The 14804-nt window shown below is 51.0% G+C and overlaps 6 protein-coding genes across 6 annotated transcripts; 1 reads left to right on the top strand and 5 right to left on the bottom strand.

Moving 5' to 3' along the window:
• Positions 1–153: 153 nt before the first annotated feature.
• Positions 154–1538, bottom strand: N7473_009008 (putative mitochondrial tricarboxylate transporter (Ctp); the record flags this gene model as incomplete). The annotated part of the gene is made up of 9 exons (XM_057154947.1): positions 154–211; positions 277–426; positions 486–521; positions 590–847; positions 911–1058; positions 1117–1248; positions 1311–1331; positions 1395–1449; positions 1506–1538. 9 exons carry the CDS (start codon positions 1536–1538, stop codon positions 154–156), a joined length of 891 nt encoding a protein of 296 aa, XP_057006077.1.
• Positions 1539–2817: 1279 nt separating this feature from the next.
• dhh1 (DExD/H-box ATP-dependent RNA helicase DHH1) lies at positions 2818–4473 on the bottom strand (the record flags this gene model as incomplete). The annotated part of the gene is made up of 3 exons (XM_057154948.1): positions 2818–4236; positions 4294–4369; positions 4430–4473. 3 exons carry the CDS (start codon positions 4471–4473, stop codon positions 2818–2820), a joined length of 1539 nt encoding a protein of 512 aa, XP_057006078.1.
• A 730-nt stretch (positions 4474–5203) lies between these two features.
• N7473_009010 (DNA repair protein SMC6) lies at positions 5204–9293 on the bottom strand (the record flags this gene model as incomplete). The annotated part of the gene is made up of 12 exons (XM_057154949.1): positions 5204–5356; positions 5414–5462; positions 5520–5662; positions 5726–5884; positions 5951–6053; positions 6111–6761; positions 6824–7089; positions 7146–7239; positions 7305–7864; positions 7924–8151; positions 8205–9137; positions 9198–9293. 12 exons carry the CDS (start codon positions 9291–9293, stop codon positions 5204–5206), a joined length of 3435 nt encoding a protein of 1144 aa, XP_057006079.1.
• A 199-nt stretch (positions 9294–9492) lies between these two features.
• On the bottom strand, positions 9493–11641 carry N7473_009011 (M20 family dipeptidase). Its single transcript, XM_057154950.1, has 5 exons — positions 11385–11641; positions 11280–11311; positions 11112–11179; positions 9929–11046; positions 9493–9877 (listed from the first exon to the last, which is right to left on the bottom strand). The coding sequence occupies exons 1-5, from the start codon at positions 11546–11548 to the stop codon at positions 9694–9696; spliced, it is 1566 nt and encodes a 521-aa protein (XP_057006080.1). The 5' UTR covers positions 11549–11641; the 3' UTR covers positions 9493–9693.
• Positions 11642–12244: 603 nt separating this feature from the next.
• Positions 12245–12856, bottom strand: N7473_009012 (mitochondrial 54S ribosomal protein mL58; the record flags this gene model as incomplete). Its single annotated transcript, XM_057154951.1, has 1 exon — positions 12245–12856. One exon carries the CDS (start codon positions 12854–12856, stop codon positions 12245–12247), a length of 612 nt encoding a protein of 203 aa, XP_057006081.1.
• Positions 12857–13485: 629 nt separating this feature from the next.
• On the top strand, positions 13486–14616 carry N7473_009013 (uncharacterized protein; the record flags this gene model as incomplete). Its single annotated transcript, XM_057154952.1, has 1 exon — positions 13486–14616. The coding sequence occupies one exon, from the start codon at positions 13486–13488 to the stop codon at positions 14614–14616; it is 1131 nt and encodes a 376-aa protein (XP_057006082.1).
• Between the last annotated feature and the right edge of the window lie 188 nt (positions 14617–14804).

Below are 14804 nucleotides of genomic sequence, written 5' to 3' on the forward strand. Positions count from 1 at the left end.
AGGCTTGTCCTGGTCATATTGTACACTAAAGAAATGATACCATGTACTTTTATAGCGACACATTCTCATGGATATTGACTCTATTGAAACGGCATACAATCCTCGCAACCGATCTATGTTAAAAGGTACATACTTTCAAATCCAGATACCCTCTTAAAGGTACTTCCTCTCGGGATCTGCGAGATCCATCAACTCCATCGATTTTTCATACCTGCCAGGTGATGTTAGCATATCAATACAGGAAACAACCAGCGGATACTGCACAAGACGACGCACATGGTAAACACAATTCCACCGCTCAGGATCAACCGGGCCAGTCGGGGCATGGCTCCGGACCAGAAAGTGAAGATGCCCTCATCCTTGAAGATCCTGGCTGCGCAGACAAAGCTGTTCTTGTAGTGCTTGCTGGCTTCGAGCGATTGCATTCTAGAAAGATGGTGAGCGACTTCCACACAACACTGTCTAAGCTCAACTGGGATACTTACCTTGTCTTGACTGTGTCAAGAGGCTGGGTCACGTAACTAGTAGAATCATCAAAGTCAGCGGGCTGCGTAGAATGCTTTCATCCTGGGAAGCTGCCAACACATACACTGTGATAATACCCGCCAATCCACCAATGCCGAAGGTAGCAAGTGTTCCGAGCTTCTCACCGGGGGCGACATAGCCTTCGGCGAACTGCTTGATCGTAGTATAACTGGTGAACCGAGTAGCCGAGTTGGCCGCTTGCCGAGCGGTAGTAGGCACAAAGCCTTGGAAAAAGCCCCGAATTCCACGTTCTTGCCAGATAATCTTGCTACCGTGAAGGAACCCATTCATACGTGGCTTAGCAGCCTTCCGGTCGTCAATCCTGCGAGTACCACCACGTCAGTAATGTGTTGCCAGGACCGGAGGAAACCAAGGGATTGCCGACAATTGAGTCTTGATACTCTCAAAGGGAGTCACCGCAAGAAGAGACTCGGTGAAGCCCGCACCAAACCCAGCCACGACCGTCCTCGGCCCCGAAATCTTGCCGTTCTCATCTTGGAGAGATGCCTTGATGGCATCGAACGCAACGAAGCCTGTATAGACACGAGTTATGAGCTAATATTCCCAGCACTCCACGAACAACACACGCACGAATTCCAGCCTTCAGCGAATTCCCAATAATCAACGTAGTACATCCAGCGTACCACTGCTTTCCGAAAGGCGGAAACGGGAGTTTCTGGCCCTCCGCAAGTCGGCGATTAAGTTGTGTCCGGGTTTTCGCAACTAGGTCGTCAATTAGCTTAGCGAGAGAAAGGAGGGTCGAGGACTGCACAACGAGAGCATACACTCAGCAGGATAGGTAATTGCTAGTCAGAACCGGTGGTTAGCGCGCGCACATCGTTATGAAGTCACAAATGCGGTATCCTTACCGATCTCCACGGCTCCAGCAGTGGAGCCCGCAATGATGGAGCGCAGAGCGCTGGGCTGTTCGTTTCGATTGATCAGTCTCAAACAAAGATTATCAGTGACTGTGTACTAACCCTGGCCGTTGGATCCCTACTCGCCGTAGCCATTTGGAGTGACAATGATCGTGGTTGAAAGATGCTGGACCTCGGGTTTCGTAGATCGCATTTACGGTCGCCGGCAGCCCCACTTTGTGCAGCTCTCTTTACTCCGACCTCGGTGGTCCTTCGATGTACGGAGGAGTATACGGAGTAACTTGATGAAGTTGGTTGTAGTCCTGATGTCAGTTATTTTAGAAATCTCTATTATGTAGTAAACTTGATTTACTTGTGCTACTGGATCTACATGAATGTAGGAATGATATCAGAGGAGTAATTGTCAATTCACAAGATGCTATCTAAATCCTTCACATCTTAGTGCTCCTCCGATTTTTTTTTTTCTTTTTTTCAAATTTCGTCGAGTTCGGGTTTGGTGTTGTAGGGGAAGTTGGGGGATTCGACATCAAAAGGTACTCGGACATGGTGGTAAGATATGCCATATTGAAAGAGGTAAGATGTCGGAATAGTCGCGGTATCGTGTCGAGGCCAGGGTAGAGTTGGCATGAGGTTGATGGAAATTGGGAGTGGTGCTGGTAAATAGACTCCCAGAGATTCAAAGCTGAACCGAGGAGAGAGTAGAGAAACATGCAATGGGGAGATCGAAAACCAGACAGGTGCATTGTGGAAGAAGGTCGTGGTTCTCTCTGAGCAGCGAGAACAATAGGAAAATGAAGATCGAAGAAAGCCGTCACAACATCAGCTTCCGCCGACTCCGCCAGAACGCCAATGTCAATCGAAGACCCCCGAGAACGCCACTTGCCCTGCAAAACCTGTTGAAGCATAACCGCGGTGAACGAGCATATGTACACCTTGTGTGTGGGGGATGAAAAACCAGGATCGCAGAGCACTCGCGGCACCGAACAATGCACCATGCTCAAAACCAAAAATAGAAACCCCAAAGCGACCCATGGCGATGAACACATTGGGAGACCATGGAGAGCAGAACAGGGAATTATGATACACAGATCCCCTCAGCACCGTAGCATCGTGACGGGAGAGGAGTTGGTGAGAAAGCAATGGTAGACTTCATCGTCGAAATGGTGTCGTTGAGTGAAGCTGCCAAAGTCCATTCCGTGAAAAGGAAATTCTCATGTAGGACAAGTCATAAGGAAGGGTAAAAAAGGCAGAGGGGAGGGGAGCAGGTAAAGAATCAGACAAAAACAGGTAAGAAGCGATGCGTAGCACGTTTTGAAAAGGGAAAATCCGAGGCAGCCGTGACATGAGTCATCAGAGTAAGATAGCAGTGTTTTCCGAGATAACCCCTGCTTCAGATCTAAGATGACGAAGGGGTCTATGACACAGGAGCTGGTGGCTGCGGGCCAACCTGGCTCGGGGCAAAAGCGGCCTGGTTGGAATCGTGTTGCTGGGGGCCACGACGAGGGCCTTGTCCACGGCCTCCACGATAAGAGCCTCCCCGACCTCGGTTGTTGTTGTAGTACTGCCCGTTATTCTGGTGATTGTGCTGACGACGAGGCTGACGGTCGCCGTTGATAGGGTGCTGGGGAGCCGTAATCATGGGTTGAGCGGGGTTCGAGATAGGACGAGGGATGTTCTCAGGAGAATCGTAGACGTAAAGGTTCTTGTCAATGTTTTGAGGAATGGGTTGAATCTCGGTGCCCAGCTCCTGCTCAATCTTGTACAGATTGAAACGATCATCCCAGTTGATCAAGTTGATGGCCAGACCCAGGTGACCGAAACGTCCGGAACGACCGATACGGTGAAGATAGGTCTCAGCATTCTTTGGGAAGTCGAAGTTGATGACGACGTTGACCGCTTGAATATCGATACCACGGGTCAGCAAGTCTGAGCAGACCAAGTTACGGCAAACACCATTGCGGAAATCGTGGAACACGCGGTTACGGTGCTGCTGGAGCATCCGAGCGTGCGAGTAAAAGCACGAATAACCAAGCTCTGTAATCTTTTTGGCCAGAAGCTCCACACGGTTGGTGGAGTTACAGAAAATGATCGACTGGTTGATCTGGAGCTTTGAGAACAGGGTATTCAGGCAGTGAACTTTCTGCTTCTCCTCCACAAAGGCGTAGTACTGCGTGATACCGCGCAGGGTGAGCTCATCCATCAGGTTGATCTCGTACGGGTTGCGCATGTGCTTGTCCTTGAATGACTTCACGATGAGGGGGAAAGTAGCACTGAAAAGCATGACCTGGCGATCCTTAGGATGGAAGGACATCAGTTGTTCAATGACAGGGGTGAATTCGGGGGAGAGGAGCTTGTCAGCCTCATCCATGACGAAAGTTGGGCATTCAGACAGATCGGCAACACCCTTGCTGGCAAGATCCAGGACTCGACCAGGGGTACCGACAAGGATATGAACGGCATCATTCAACCGGATGATATCATCCATGAGACCAGTTCCACCAGTAGTAACCATAACATTGATACCCAGATGCTTTCCGAGAGTCTTGCAAACTTGGGAAGTTTGAAGAGCCAGCTCTCTTGTGGGGACCAGGATCAGAGCCTGGGTCTTGGTGCTTTTCGGGTTGATCCGCTCAAGGGTGGGGATGACGAAGGCAGCGGTCTTGCCAGTACCATTCTTGGCTCGGGCAAGGATGTCTCGGCCGGTGAGGGCAACGGGTATCGTTTCTTCCTGGATGGGGGAGGGCTTCTCGAATCCGGCCTCGAAAATGCCCATCATCAGTTCGCGCTTAATGTAGAAGTCCTCGAACTCGAGGCCCTTGGTGGCAGTAACGTCCTGTAAATCCAATCAGTTTTCTGCATGTGTTCCCACAAGGAGCAGTGAGCAACCAACCTCAGTCTGGGGTCGGGCATCTCTGGGAGGTAGCTGAAGTGTGTCTTGGAGTCTGACTTCTGCGGCGTTATCCCCGCTAAGATAAAAATGGTCAGCGGAGGGTGGATTGTAATGCAATGAGTACCAGATAATTTACCTGAGGGTAGTGTTTTGAAGTTGTGTTGCGATAGCGTCAGCCATGGTTGTTGTGGATGATTGAAGGAAATAAGGTGAGGGCTGTGGAGGAGGCAATTCCACGAGAGATGCGGGGCTTGAAATTGTGAATCGTGCGATTTCGTGGGAGCGGAATTTGATTCGGTTCACGAAGGTCTTGGGTGAACGAGGTTGTGAGAGTTGGTTGAAGGTGAGTAAGGGAGGAAGGCTGAAGAAATCCTGGGAAGTGGCGCAGAGCTCAAACCAGGAGGGTGAAAAGGATGGCGGATAGAAGGGTCAGAGCCGCGGTCATTCAGATTGAGATAGGTCTTGTTGAAGAGTGATCAAAGCGGACGCCCAGCGAATAGTGGTGGGAGACAAGATCAAAGAAGATTCTCGTGGGCGAGAGTAAGGAAGACGGTAAGATTGAAGGTGGGAGGTGGGAAGAGAGAAGATGAGGTTCTGCCAGAGTGAAGGGATTCACGGAAGTCAAAAGACTTGCGCAGGCGGTCATCGCAGGTCCCGCCGCAATCACGTGATCACGATCTACATCTGGTGCGGTCTAGAGAAGACAGTTCGATTCTACAGTACACAATTAAGATTTAGTTTGCAATACTCACATGGGATGACTACTTGAGACATTTCCATTAAATATTTCTGGCTGATCAGATCGAAACTAAGCCATATTCAGAACATTGAACGGGGTATTAAGCTCCAAGAAACACCCCAGAAGAAATGCAAGACCAAACCCGAGGTACATCAACCATGTTATCCATTCTTACCGCGCCCTTTGGTAGGGTAAACTAGTTTGCCCACGTTCAGGCTCTGCTAACTCCTTCACCCGGACATCAGCATCAATAGTGATATCGTTCCGATTGCCCGGTGTGATCAAGATGAACTGGCGTCCAATGGACCGTCGAGCGGCGATCATCTGGAAGCAAGAGTCAATAATCAAATGATGGGGTGACTCGAGCTGAGAAAAACTTACAAGCATGTCAATGGCCATTTTGCGATTAATGTGGTCCATGTAAACATCACTGGAGAATTGGTAAGTAAAGGCAAAGAGCATAAACACTGGGTAGAGGGATACGTACAACTCATCGAGACACCGAATAGGAGAACCCATAGCTTCCCAGAGGGCAAGCAGCAGACAGATTTGTGAGAATGACTTCTCACCACCGGAAAGTGTTTTGGCTCCACGGCCAGTGCTGTCGTCTTTCGTGATATCGGGCTCAACCTGGGTAGGGACAAGCAGGAGTCAGTTTATGAGCTGCTGATCCAAGGGAATGGTGGAACATACTTGCAGGTCCAACAGCTTCTCTTTATGGTTGGTCAATAACTGACCCCGGAAGCTGCGCTCACTCAACAAGTAGGTGAACTGGGCCTTGGCACGGGACGAGATGTGGGCTCGGAAGATCTCCCACCGCTTCTTACGATTATGCAACGTGTCTTTGAATATCTGCTCATTGTTAGAATCAATACGAGGCGTTGGAACATCGAAGATTGTTTGGAAGCAGAGAAATACCTGGGCTAGTGTGGTCATCTCTTCCACCTGTTTCAAAGCTCGTTGATACTTCGCCTCTGTCACCGAAGCATCGTTGGCAATTTGCTCTCTTGTAGCACCCAGCCTGAAAAAAGAGCCACTGATCAGTATTGTCGAAAGGACCAACAAAGGGAACACTCACTGTTGACTGTATCGCTGCAAGTCCGCTTTCAATTTTTCCATCTTTGCTCCGAGACTATCGGTGGTCTCGCCTTCGTCCACAGGAACCCTCGGCGTGATGATGCTGGCCCCCTCAATCGATTGGAGTAGTTTAGCTACCAATTGATCATGTTGCCGCCGAATTCGGTCCCTGAGTCCTTTGGCCTCATCAATGCGCGAGATAGCCTTATTCTTCTCGCTGAGGATTTGGTGGCGCTTATCATCAACACGCTCCTGCTCCTCCTTGGCAACAATGCACCTCTGATTTAGAGTCGCCAGCTTCTCGACTGCACTAGTAAGATCTCGTCGCGCATCCCTCACTTTATCAAGCACAATGGCCTGGGCACTCTTGGCCTCCTCGAGCGACAATTGGTGGTTTCGCACCTCGTCCTTCGCATCCTCTAGAACCAGTTTCAAGGCGTCGAGTTGCCCATCCTCGGTAGTTTCAAGAGCATCTCTGAGCGACTCGGCATGATCTTCTAGTCGCTGCATCTCAATCTTCAACTCGTTGCTCTCCCGGTCATAGTCCGCCAAATCTCGCTTGCATGATCCCAAATGAGCAACCGCAGTTTCATACTCTTGCTTGAGATTAAGTTTTTGACGTTGAAGGTCCTGGAGGACCCCACGCTGGTGACTGTAGATGGGTAGAAATCAACATCTGAATCATTATGGATCAATGTGAATTATGGATCATACCTGGTCTGAGAGGCCAGATCCGACTTCATCCGTGGATAGCCTTTGTATGGCGCTACTGGTGACTGACTGGGACCACCCTCTTTATTATAAGAGAGATGAACTCCGCGCCTTTGATCCATCGAGTCGATGCTGAAACATCGTACAACGTTTCTGAGCCTTTGACCGTCGAACATCAACCTTGAAGCCTCTTCCAAATCTTCAACAAGAAGCATTTTCTCAATGGTGTGTCTGACAATAAGATGTCCTCGGACTAGATCATTGTCGATCTATGTAAACGCAAAATTAGCATAATGTCTCATAGATGACGAGCGCGTTACCTGACCTGCAAAACTCTCAAAACCGTGTCATACTGACTGTCCGGCTCATTGTTTGACGTGTCGATATTCTCATTAGATCCGACCAAGATCTGGCATTGACTGCAACGGCTGTTAGAGAGAGAAATCTGCCGGTAGCCATCAAGGAGGACGATTTCAATACTTACCAGCCCACCCTTTTCATGATATTGCTGAGAATCTTTTGGTCGCTATGGCTTTTTACTACGAAGCTGGAAAGGCTGTGTCCAAGTGTACTCTCGATAATAGAAGCCCATTTTGGCTTAAGCAAGGTGACGTGATGCCCAATCGGTCCAACCGGACGGGTTGTGAACGATCTTTCTTGCTGAATGGCTCTCAGAAGCGCTGGCATTTTCTCATGGAAGCCATTTCTAGCCTGTGCATTTTCTCTCGTGAGGTCTCGCAACCGGCTGTCGGCTTGGTTGATGTCCTGTATTTTGATATCCAGCTGTTTCTTGGCATCTTGTGTTTTCCTCTCGGCAGACTTGATAGCTTCTCGTAGAGAGGGTTGGCCTCGTTCGTACGACTCGTACTCGGTCCGTGCAGCAGCAGCGAGATTTTTGGCCTCCTCGTATTCCGCCTGTCTTCGAGCGTAGCCTCCATTGCTTACCTCGATGAGACGGTTTTCTTCGGCCTCGACCTTCTCTTGCGCTGTTTTAACTCTAGCGTTCGCCTTGTCGAGGTGGTCTTTGATGGCTCGTTGATCGGACTGTGGTGTATTAGCAATGTTATCAGGTCACAAATTGAATTGAAATCCCGTTTACATACAAGGGCCTCACGCGAATCTGCCGATACTTTCTTCAAATTGTCCTCCATCTGTTCTTTCTCCTTTTGACCTTCCTCTAGTGCATGGCTTGTTCTATTGCAATGCTCTGCTGCCGTGGCTAACTCCGCGTCAACGGTCTGGAGCCTATCATCGTATTGGCTCAAATCGGCCTCAGCGTGAGAGATTCCCTCATCTGCCTTGGCCAGTTCGTGGGTAAGTGAATCTCTCGTCTGGTCTTCATGTTAGACAAGCCAAATACTGGGATGGTACAAGGACCACTTACTCGTTCTTCTTCCTCCACAGTAGCCCAAGCCAGCTGTTTCCGATAGGTCTTGATGCGTTCCCTCAGGGAGTCTTGTTGGTCAGAAAGTTCCAACTTTTTCATTGCCATGTCTCTCTGGTTCTCCAAAAAGCGAATATTTGGCGCCTGGGTTCTGAGTTTCTCCTCAATCTGATCCACAGATTCCTCAATCAAGCGATAATCCTGGTCTAGTTGTTCCAACTGCACACCCTTGACGAAAAACTTGTATTTCTCTGCCGCAGTGGAACTGCTGAGAAACTGGCGGGCCATGTCCTGCGAGAGCACATTCATGGGATTATCGATTTGCAGAGAGAAGTAGTCGGTAATGGCATCTAGCTCGGCCTTTTTCGTGGAGACGATGCGCCCTGACTCATTTTTGATCTTGAAACCACTGGAGCCGCTCTTTGTGAAATGGCGTTCAACAATGATGGATTTTCCATAGTCGTCGGGCATGTAGGCGCCTTCGCCTTGGTTCTTGATCCGGACAATGATGGAGGCGTTTTCCTTGCCTTCCTTGATAAAGCTCTTCAAGCTCTGTCCGCGGTTTGTTGCAGACGCTTTGCCTCCCAGGCAAAGCGTGATAGCGGTCAAGATGGCACTTTTTCCACTACCGTTCTTTCCGACAATGAAGTTGATCAACGGCCCGAGGTCCACAGAGAAGTGGTTGTGGCACATGAAATTGTAGCATTCGACACGTTCGAGAATACCGTGTTCAGCAGGAACATTGGTTTCATCGACCATACGGGCGTATTTATCCTGGATTATCTGGGTCTGGAGCAACTCGAGTTCTCTCTCGTCCGCATCTCCGTCGGGGAGCGCATCATCGTTGGAGGGGGAGGGGGAGTCGGAATCACTATCGTTCGCTCCCGATCCATCAGAAGATGTGGGAGAAGCGGATAGACGGGCTCGTTTTCTCTGTGTTCTGTCTTAGTAACTTTGCCTTTGGAGAATTCAGTGATAATATGGTGAACATACAGAATAAGGCGTGGGGTTCGATGCGGCGCTCTCTGATCCCCCGTCACTCTGATCCTCGGAATCCGAGGGCGCCTGTACTCGTTTGAAAGACGGCATCGCTCAAGGATACCGAATATGAAGGAGAGAGTTTCAGTGCATAGCGACAGAAATCACCATCAATGACCAAATTGAACAATGAAAGCGGTAGCTCGCGTCGGCGCGCACTTTCGCGTCAAACGCGGGAGATGAGTAAGCGGAACCTCCCCGCTGCAGGTACTTAACTGAGTGTACGTATTCTACCGCCCCCAGAAACTGTGTATGAAAGTGACCTTTGGGTTTAGATCTTTGCCTGTATTGATTTCAGTTTGATGCTATTTTTAAGTTACATGAAACATGCTCTTCCCTGCTGCTCTTCTGATAACATGTTAAATCGAAGGGGCATAATTTATTCATAAGATAGCTTGTTGATTGGCTTAATTTGAGCATGTTTCTATAGTGTTGATAGAAACGCGCACGTTTACTCAGTGGCCGGCTCCTCGGCCACGTAGTGCAGGTAAGCACCTAGCAACTTGGTTCCCTCAATATAGTTGCGGCGGTCCAGCTTCTCGTTGGCCGAGTGAGCGGCATCGGTGGAACTACCCATGGGGAGCAGCAAGACGTTCTTGCCAGTGGCTTGCTCGAAGGTCAATGTGACGGGAATACTACAATCCAGTTAGATCGTGTCAATGAAGAAAGAAAAGCAATATACATACCTTCCACCCTCACGGGTCATATCCGGCTCGACGCCAAAGACCTGCTGGACGGCCTTGCTGGCGGCACTGAAGTTCCAGTGCTTAGGGCTGGCCACCCACCACTTGCCGTCGTGCTGCAACCACACATCCAGCTTGTTCTTGCTGTTGAGCTTGGCGAACTCGGCCTTGATGTGGTCGAACACCAGCTTGTTGACATCCTCACTCTCCATGTTGGGCACGGTGCGAATAGAGAACTTGCCGATCACCTTGGCGGGGATGACCGTCTTGGCTCCAGGAGCGGAATAAGCGCCCTCGATACCGTGAATGGACAGGGAGGGGTACCGCCAGCGGGCCATCAGAGTGCGCTCCTTGTTGGGGTGGATACCAGTCTCACTGCCCAAGGACTCGTGGAGGTTCTCCATGGTGTAGCTAATGTTGCCGTACAGAGACTTCTCATCCTCAGTCACGGGAGCAACCAGATCCATGAGGCCAGGGATCAGAATGTTACCCTGGGGATCCACCAGCTTTGACAGAACTTGGACCAGGTCGGTCATGGGCTCGTGTGCAGAGCCACCGAAGACACCGCTGTGGAGGTCCTGGGCAGGACCGGAGACACTGATGGAGTAGTAGTTGCAGCCACGAAGACCGTAGGTCAGGCAAGGCTTCTCAGTACCAAGCCAGTAGTTATCCGAAATGCACACGGCGTCGGTATCCTTGAAGTACTTCTTGGCCTCAGCGTTGATGAAGTCATCCAGACCCTCAGATCCATACTCCTCCATTCCCTCAAAGCAGCAGAGCAGGTTGACGGGCAGCTCAACACCAGCCTTGCGGTGAGCCTCGATCACGTTAACCCAGCCCAGAACGGGGCCCTTGTCATCCGTAGATCCACGGCCATACATGCGACCCTTCTCATCGATGGTCAACTCGAAGGGCTCGGTAGCCCAGCCGTCCTCCTTCAGAGCGGGCTGCACATCGTAGTGGCCGTAGACCAGGATGGTCTTCTTGTTCTTGTCGTTACCGTAGCGGGCAACGACGACGGGGGGCAGATCGAGGTGCTCCTTGCCGGGCTGCTTGCCCAGCGGCCTTTGCTCAACCTCAGCACCGAGCGCGGTCAGTTCGTCCGCAAGGAATTGGGCCATCTTTGCCGTGATAGACACTGGTTAGTCTCCCCAAGGTCTCGTGAGGGGTAGCTTGCGGGACTCACGCGGAACACATCCGGTCGGTTCTCATCCTGGGCTGAGATGGAGGGAATAGCAACTGCCTTGCGCAGACCTATAGAGATAGATCAGCAGCCGAGCAAATTTATTTCGCCTGGTTTTCTCGCCAGGCTATTCAGGATCCGCGACTAGCTGGTGTGAGACTTGGTACATACGATCAATGAAGAGCTCGGACGACTCATCGACCCTATAATCACGCGTGAGTCGGATGGTCTTTTCCTTTTTTCATACTCCAAGCTGCAAACACCAAAGGCACATACTGCTTGAAAAAGGGCTCCAGCTGGGGCGCCATCTTGGTATCACTGATATGTCCGTAGAAGAAGCGGCGAGGGACGATTGGACGAGTGGATGGGGAAAACTTGGAGAGAAGAGATTGCCCAGATCTTGCGAGCGAGGGGATGCGGAGGGGAAAGAGGGGCAGCATTTGCAGAAAGCTGAGGGCGCCTGTCGCACCGAAAAGTATCTTATCACGTAATTAATACTTTAGGCCTGCAACCCTGGAAGCCCGGCGGTAACCGCCAAACCGCAGGTGGTTGATTATTTTTCTTTGGTTCCAGTGATTCACCTCGGCCTTATCGATTGGCGCTTGGGCCATGGAACTAGCCAAATGCACGCGTGGTCGAGAGATGGAGACGTTGAAAAAGCTTGCTTTGTGTGGGATAACTGGGTATCCTATAGTAGAAGACTATATTCTAATTATCTTCGGCCCTGCTTGTAATATTCCACTATGGTTGGCCTTATCGCCTGTTGGAGGAGATTTGTGTATGATTCTGTATGTGTATCCATTCCTCTGCACTACCACGGTAATTTATTGACAGGCAGACCCACCCTCTTGACGAGGCGGCTCAATCCTACACTCAGTGGATACTCGGATAGCCGACGGTCAATAAGAAAAGCGAGAGAATAATTGTATAGATATGAGAATACAGATAACAATGCTAGAAGGTTAGAATACATGTCGTTTTTACACGAGGCTGCCATTCGCAGCTAAACACACGGCCAAGAGGTTGAATACCATCCCAATGGCGATGGACCCCCCCCTTAATATCATAGAGAATCCCTCCACTCCCCCCAATCCAGAATAACATACAAGTCTACCAGACAAACAAGCGTACTTGAATCACTCATCACGACCCCATGCCTCCCGGCGCAACTTCCGGTCCTCCCTGGCCATCCGTCGCTTGGGTCCCCATTGTGATTGCACGGCCTCCAGCACCTGTCTTTGAATCTGCTTCTTCTCCGGGCTGGCCTCGCAAACCATGGCGATGAAGAGGGGCGAGCATTCGAAGCGCTTGGCCAGCTTGTGTCGGCTCCAGGTCATTGGGTCGCTCAGGCGGAGCTTGCGGATTTCCTCGACATCTGCGGGGGTCAAGTGGTACTTCCGCTCGGGGTCGCTGCGGTAGACATTGGGGAGTTCTTCAACCTTGTCCGTCACATTTCCAGTCGCCGAATCTTCAATGCGCATCGACCTGCGGGCATCGTTGGAGGGCAAGAATTTGCTAGGAGTGTGATAGACGGATGGTGCGCTGGACGGCGGGTTGTAGATGATCTGATCGCGGCCCTGGTACGATGAGCCAAAAGTGGCATCTGGCTTGACACGGAGGCGTTGCTTTGTTCGTCGGTATGAAGATTGATAACGTCGAGATCCCAGAGCAAGGGAATCTGACCATGAAGGAAGGAGGAAGGGCAGCGTGACGAATGGCCGCTTGGAAGCCGCAATTGAGGTGGCCATTTTGAGGTCTGCAAGTCAATGCTGAGCTGGAGACTGATGGGAGTCAGTACAATTACAATGGACCTTGTCTTAGGTTAGAAACCTACCGGAACAAGTGGGTGAAGGGAGGTCGACGAACGAGCCGTGATAGACGGGGCCAAGGTGGACGTGTCGAGCCCGAACTTTTTTCCCCGAGTCTCTTGAGTCTCGTGACTTGATCCCGATCGGGCATGGCCGGACAATACCGTATTAGGTAATCTATCTGGTAATCTCGTGGTATTTGGTACTTTACCACTGACTCGCCGGCCACCAACCAGCTGGTCCAACACCGTCTGTACTTGGTACTTTACCCCGTCATAACACATCCACCCCCCATTGGCGTTGATCACCTGGATCACCGCATGTCATCATTGTTTCCTGGGCAAAAGTTGAGAGGGCGATCCATCCCATCCTCTCCTTTTCTCAACATTCATACCCATCCTACGATTCGTATTTCTCGTCTCCCCCTTCGAAACACCCTTGAATCGTTCAAAGACGTTTCTGGGTCATGGCTATCGTCTTCTAGAACATCTGGGCCCCCAGTTTCCATAGTTCCTCGACTCCTGTTATCTTGACTAGTTTCCACTGGCCACCCTCCGTCCCATTTCACCATGTCGGACCCTCGGAATGTACTACCCGAGTCTATGGATGGACAACTGCAGAATTCCATCTCATCTTCTGCGCAGCTGCACGGTGATCTAGTACACCCAGCAGACAAGAATGCTCTCTTGGTCGGGAAGCCTGCGACCAATGTACGAGCTCCCAAGCCCGCCAACCTGACTTGGTCCCAAGTGCAGCAAGTCGACAATGACCAACATATGGGATCTGGCGCTCTGAGTAGCGGACCGGTGTCGCCGATATCACCTGGCGACTCGTCTGAAGCGTTGCGAACGCCAGGTGTTTCAGAGCGGCAGAAGTACGCGTACAGGCAACCGTCATCCCCCGGTGGGAACTCACAGTTGCCTCCGCGTCTTCATTCCCCGGCGTCGCAAATCTTTGAGCGAAGTGTTCAAGAAGACATGCTTCCTCAGCAAGCTTCTCCGTCCATACCCGCACATATTCGCACCGAGAACTACATTCCCCCAGTACTGGAGGCCTCGTCAGCTGCCATCACCGACGAGCAATTGGACCCGGATTCAGTGGAAATCATCACTCATAGTATGCACCAGTCTGCTGCCGCTGGTGTGACTGGCACGTCTACAGCAGAGCACTCACTGGCGTCCTCCGGCTTTGTTGATCATGCGGGCTTCCACTCTATCGAGGCTGATGAAGGCTCATCTAGTCATGCAGCACTGGACTCGACGGACGTTCGCCGGCTGAGTTTCATCTCTTTCGCCGATGTAGTCAATGCTGAACATGCAGAGACGGGGGAATCAGTGTATAGTCGAGAGCCCTCCCAGGTTGGAGGATCCTCAAGCCATCCGATTGGAGCCGGACACCATAATCGCTCGCCGTCCCCGTTGCATTCTCCCGCTTCTTCTCATGGACTGGGCACATCTCCGCCAACCAGCCTTGCGACCTCATTCAAAGGGCTCGAAATGTCACCCAACCATGGCACGCGCGGGCCAGGAAGTCCACTCCCATTAGCCCAAAGCCCAGTTTCTTCCAGTTTCGGCGGTGAACTCAACGTTGAAACGATGCGACAAGCTCTGAGACGAACGGGTAGTGGGGATCTTGGCGGGTTTGCCAGCCAGCCAGCTAGTGCCATCGGCAACGATGAGCCTTTGGATCGTCATTTCTGAATTTTGGTCTGAAGTGGTGATATCTCCTTGCTCTTTCCAATTGTCTCTTTTGGTAGGCGGTTTGCGTGACGGGGAAGATAGTTCGGAACTGTCGTTGTTTAACTGTGATGCTCTGCACCGTGTCCCTCGCTCATGGGCAATGCACATGCACCGACGAATCATGGGATCTTCAACCTCGGGCTCAAGCA

This window comes from Penicillium subrubescens, assembly GCF_028828155.1.
Source record: "Penicillium subrubescens strain IBT 31985 chromosome Unknown utg000006l_segment0_segment0, whole genome shotgun sequence".
Classification (NCBI taxonomy): domain Eukaryota; kingdom Fungi; phylum Ascomycota; class Eurotiomycetes; order Eurotiales; family Aspergillaceae; genus Penicillium; species Penicillium subrubescens.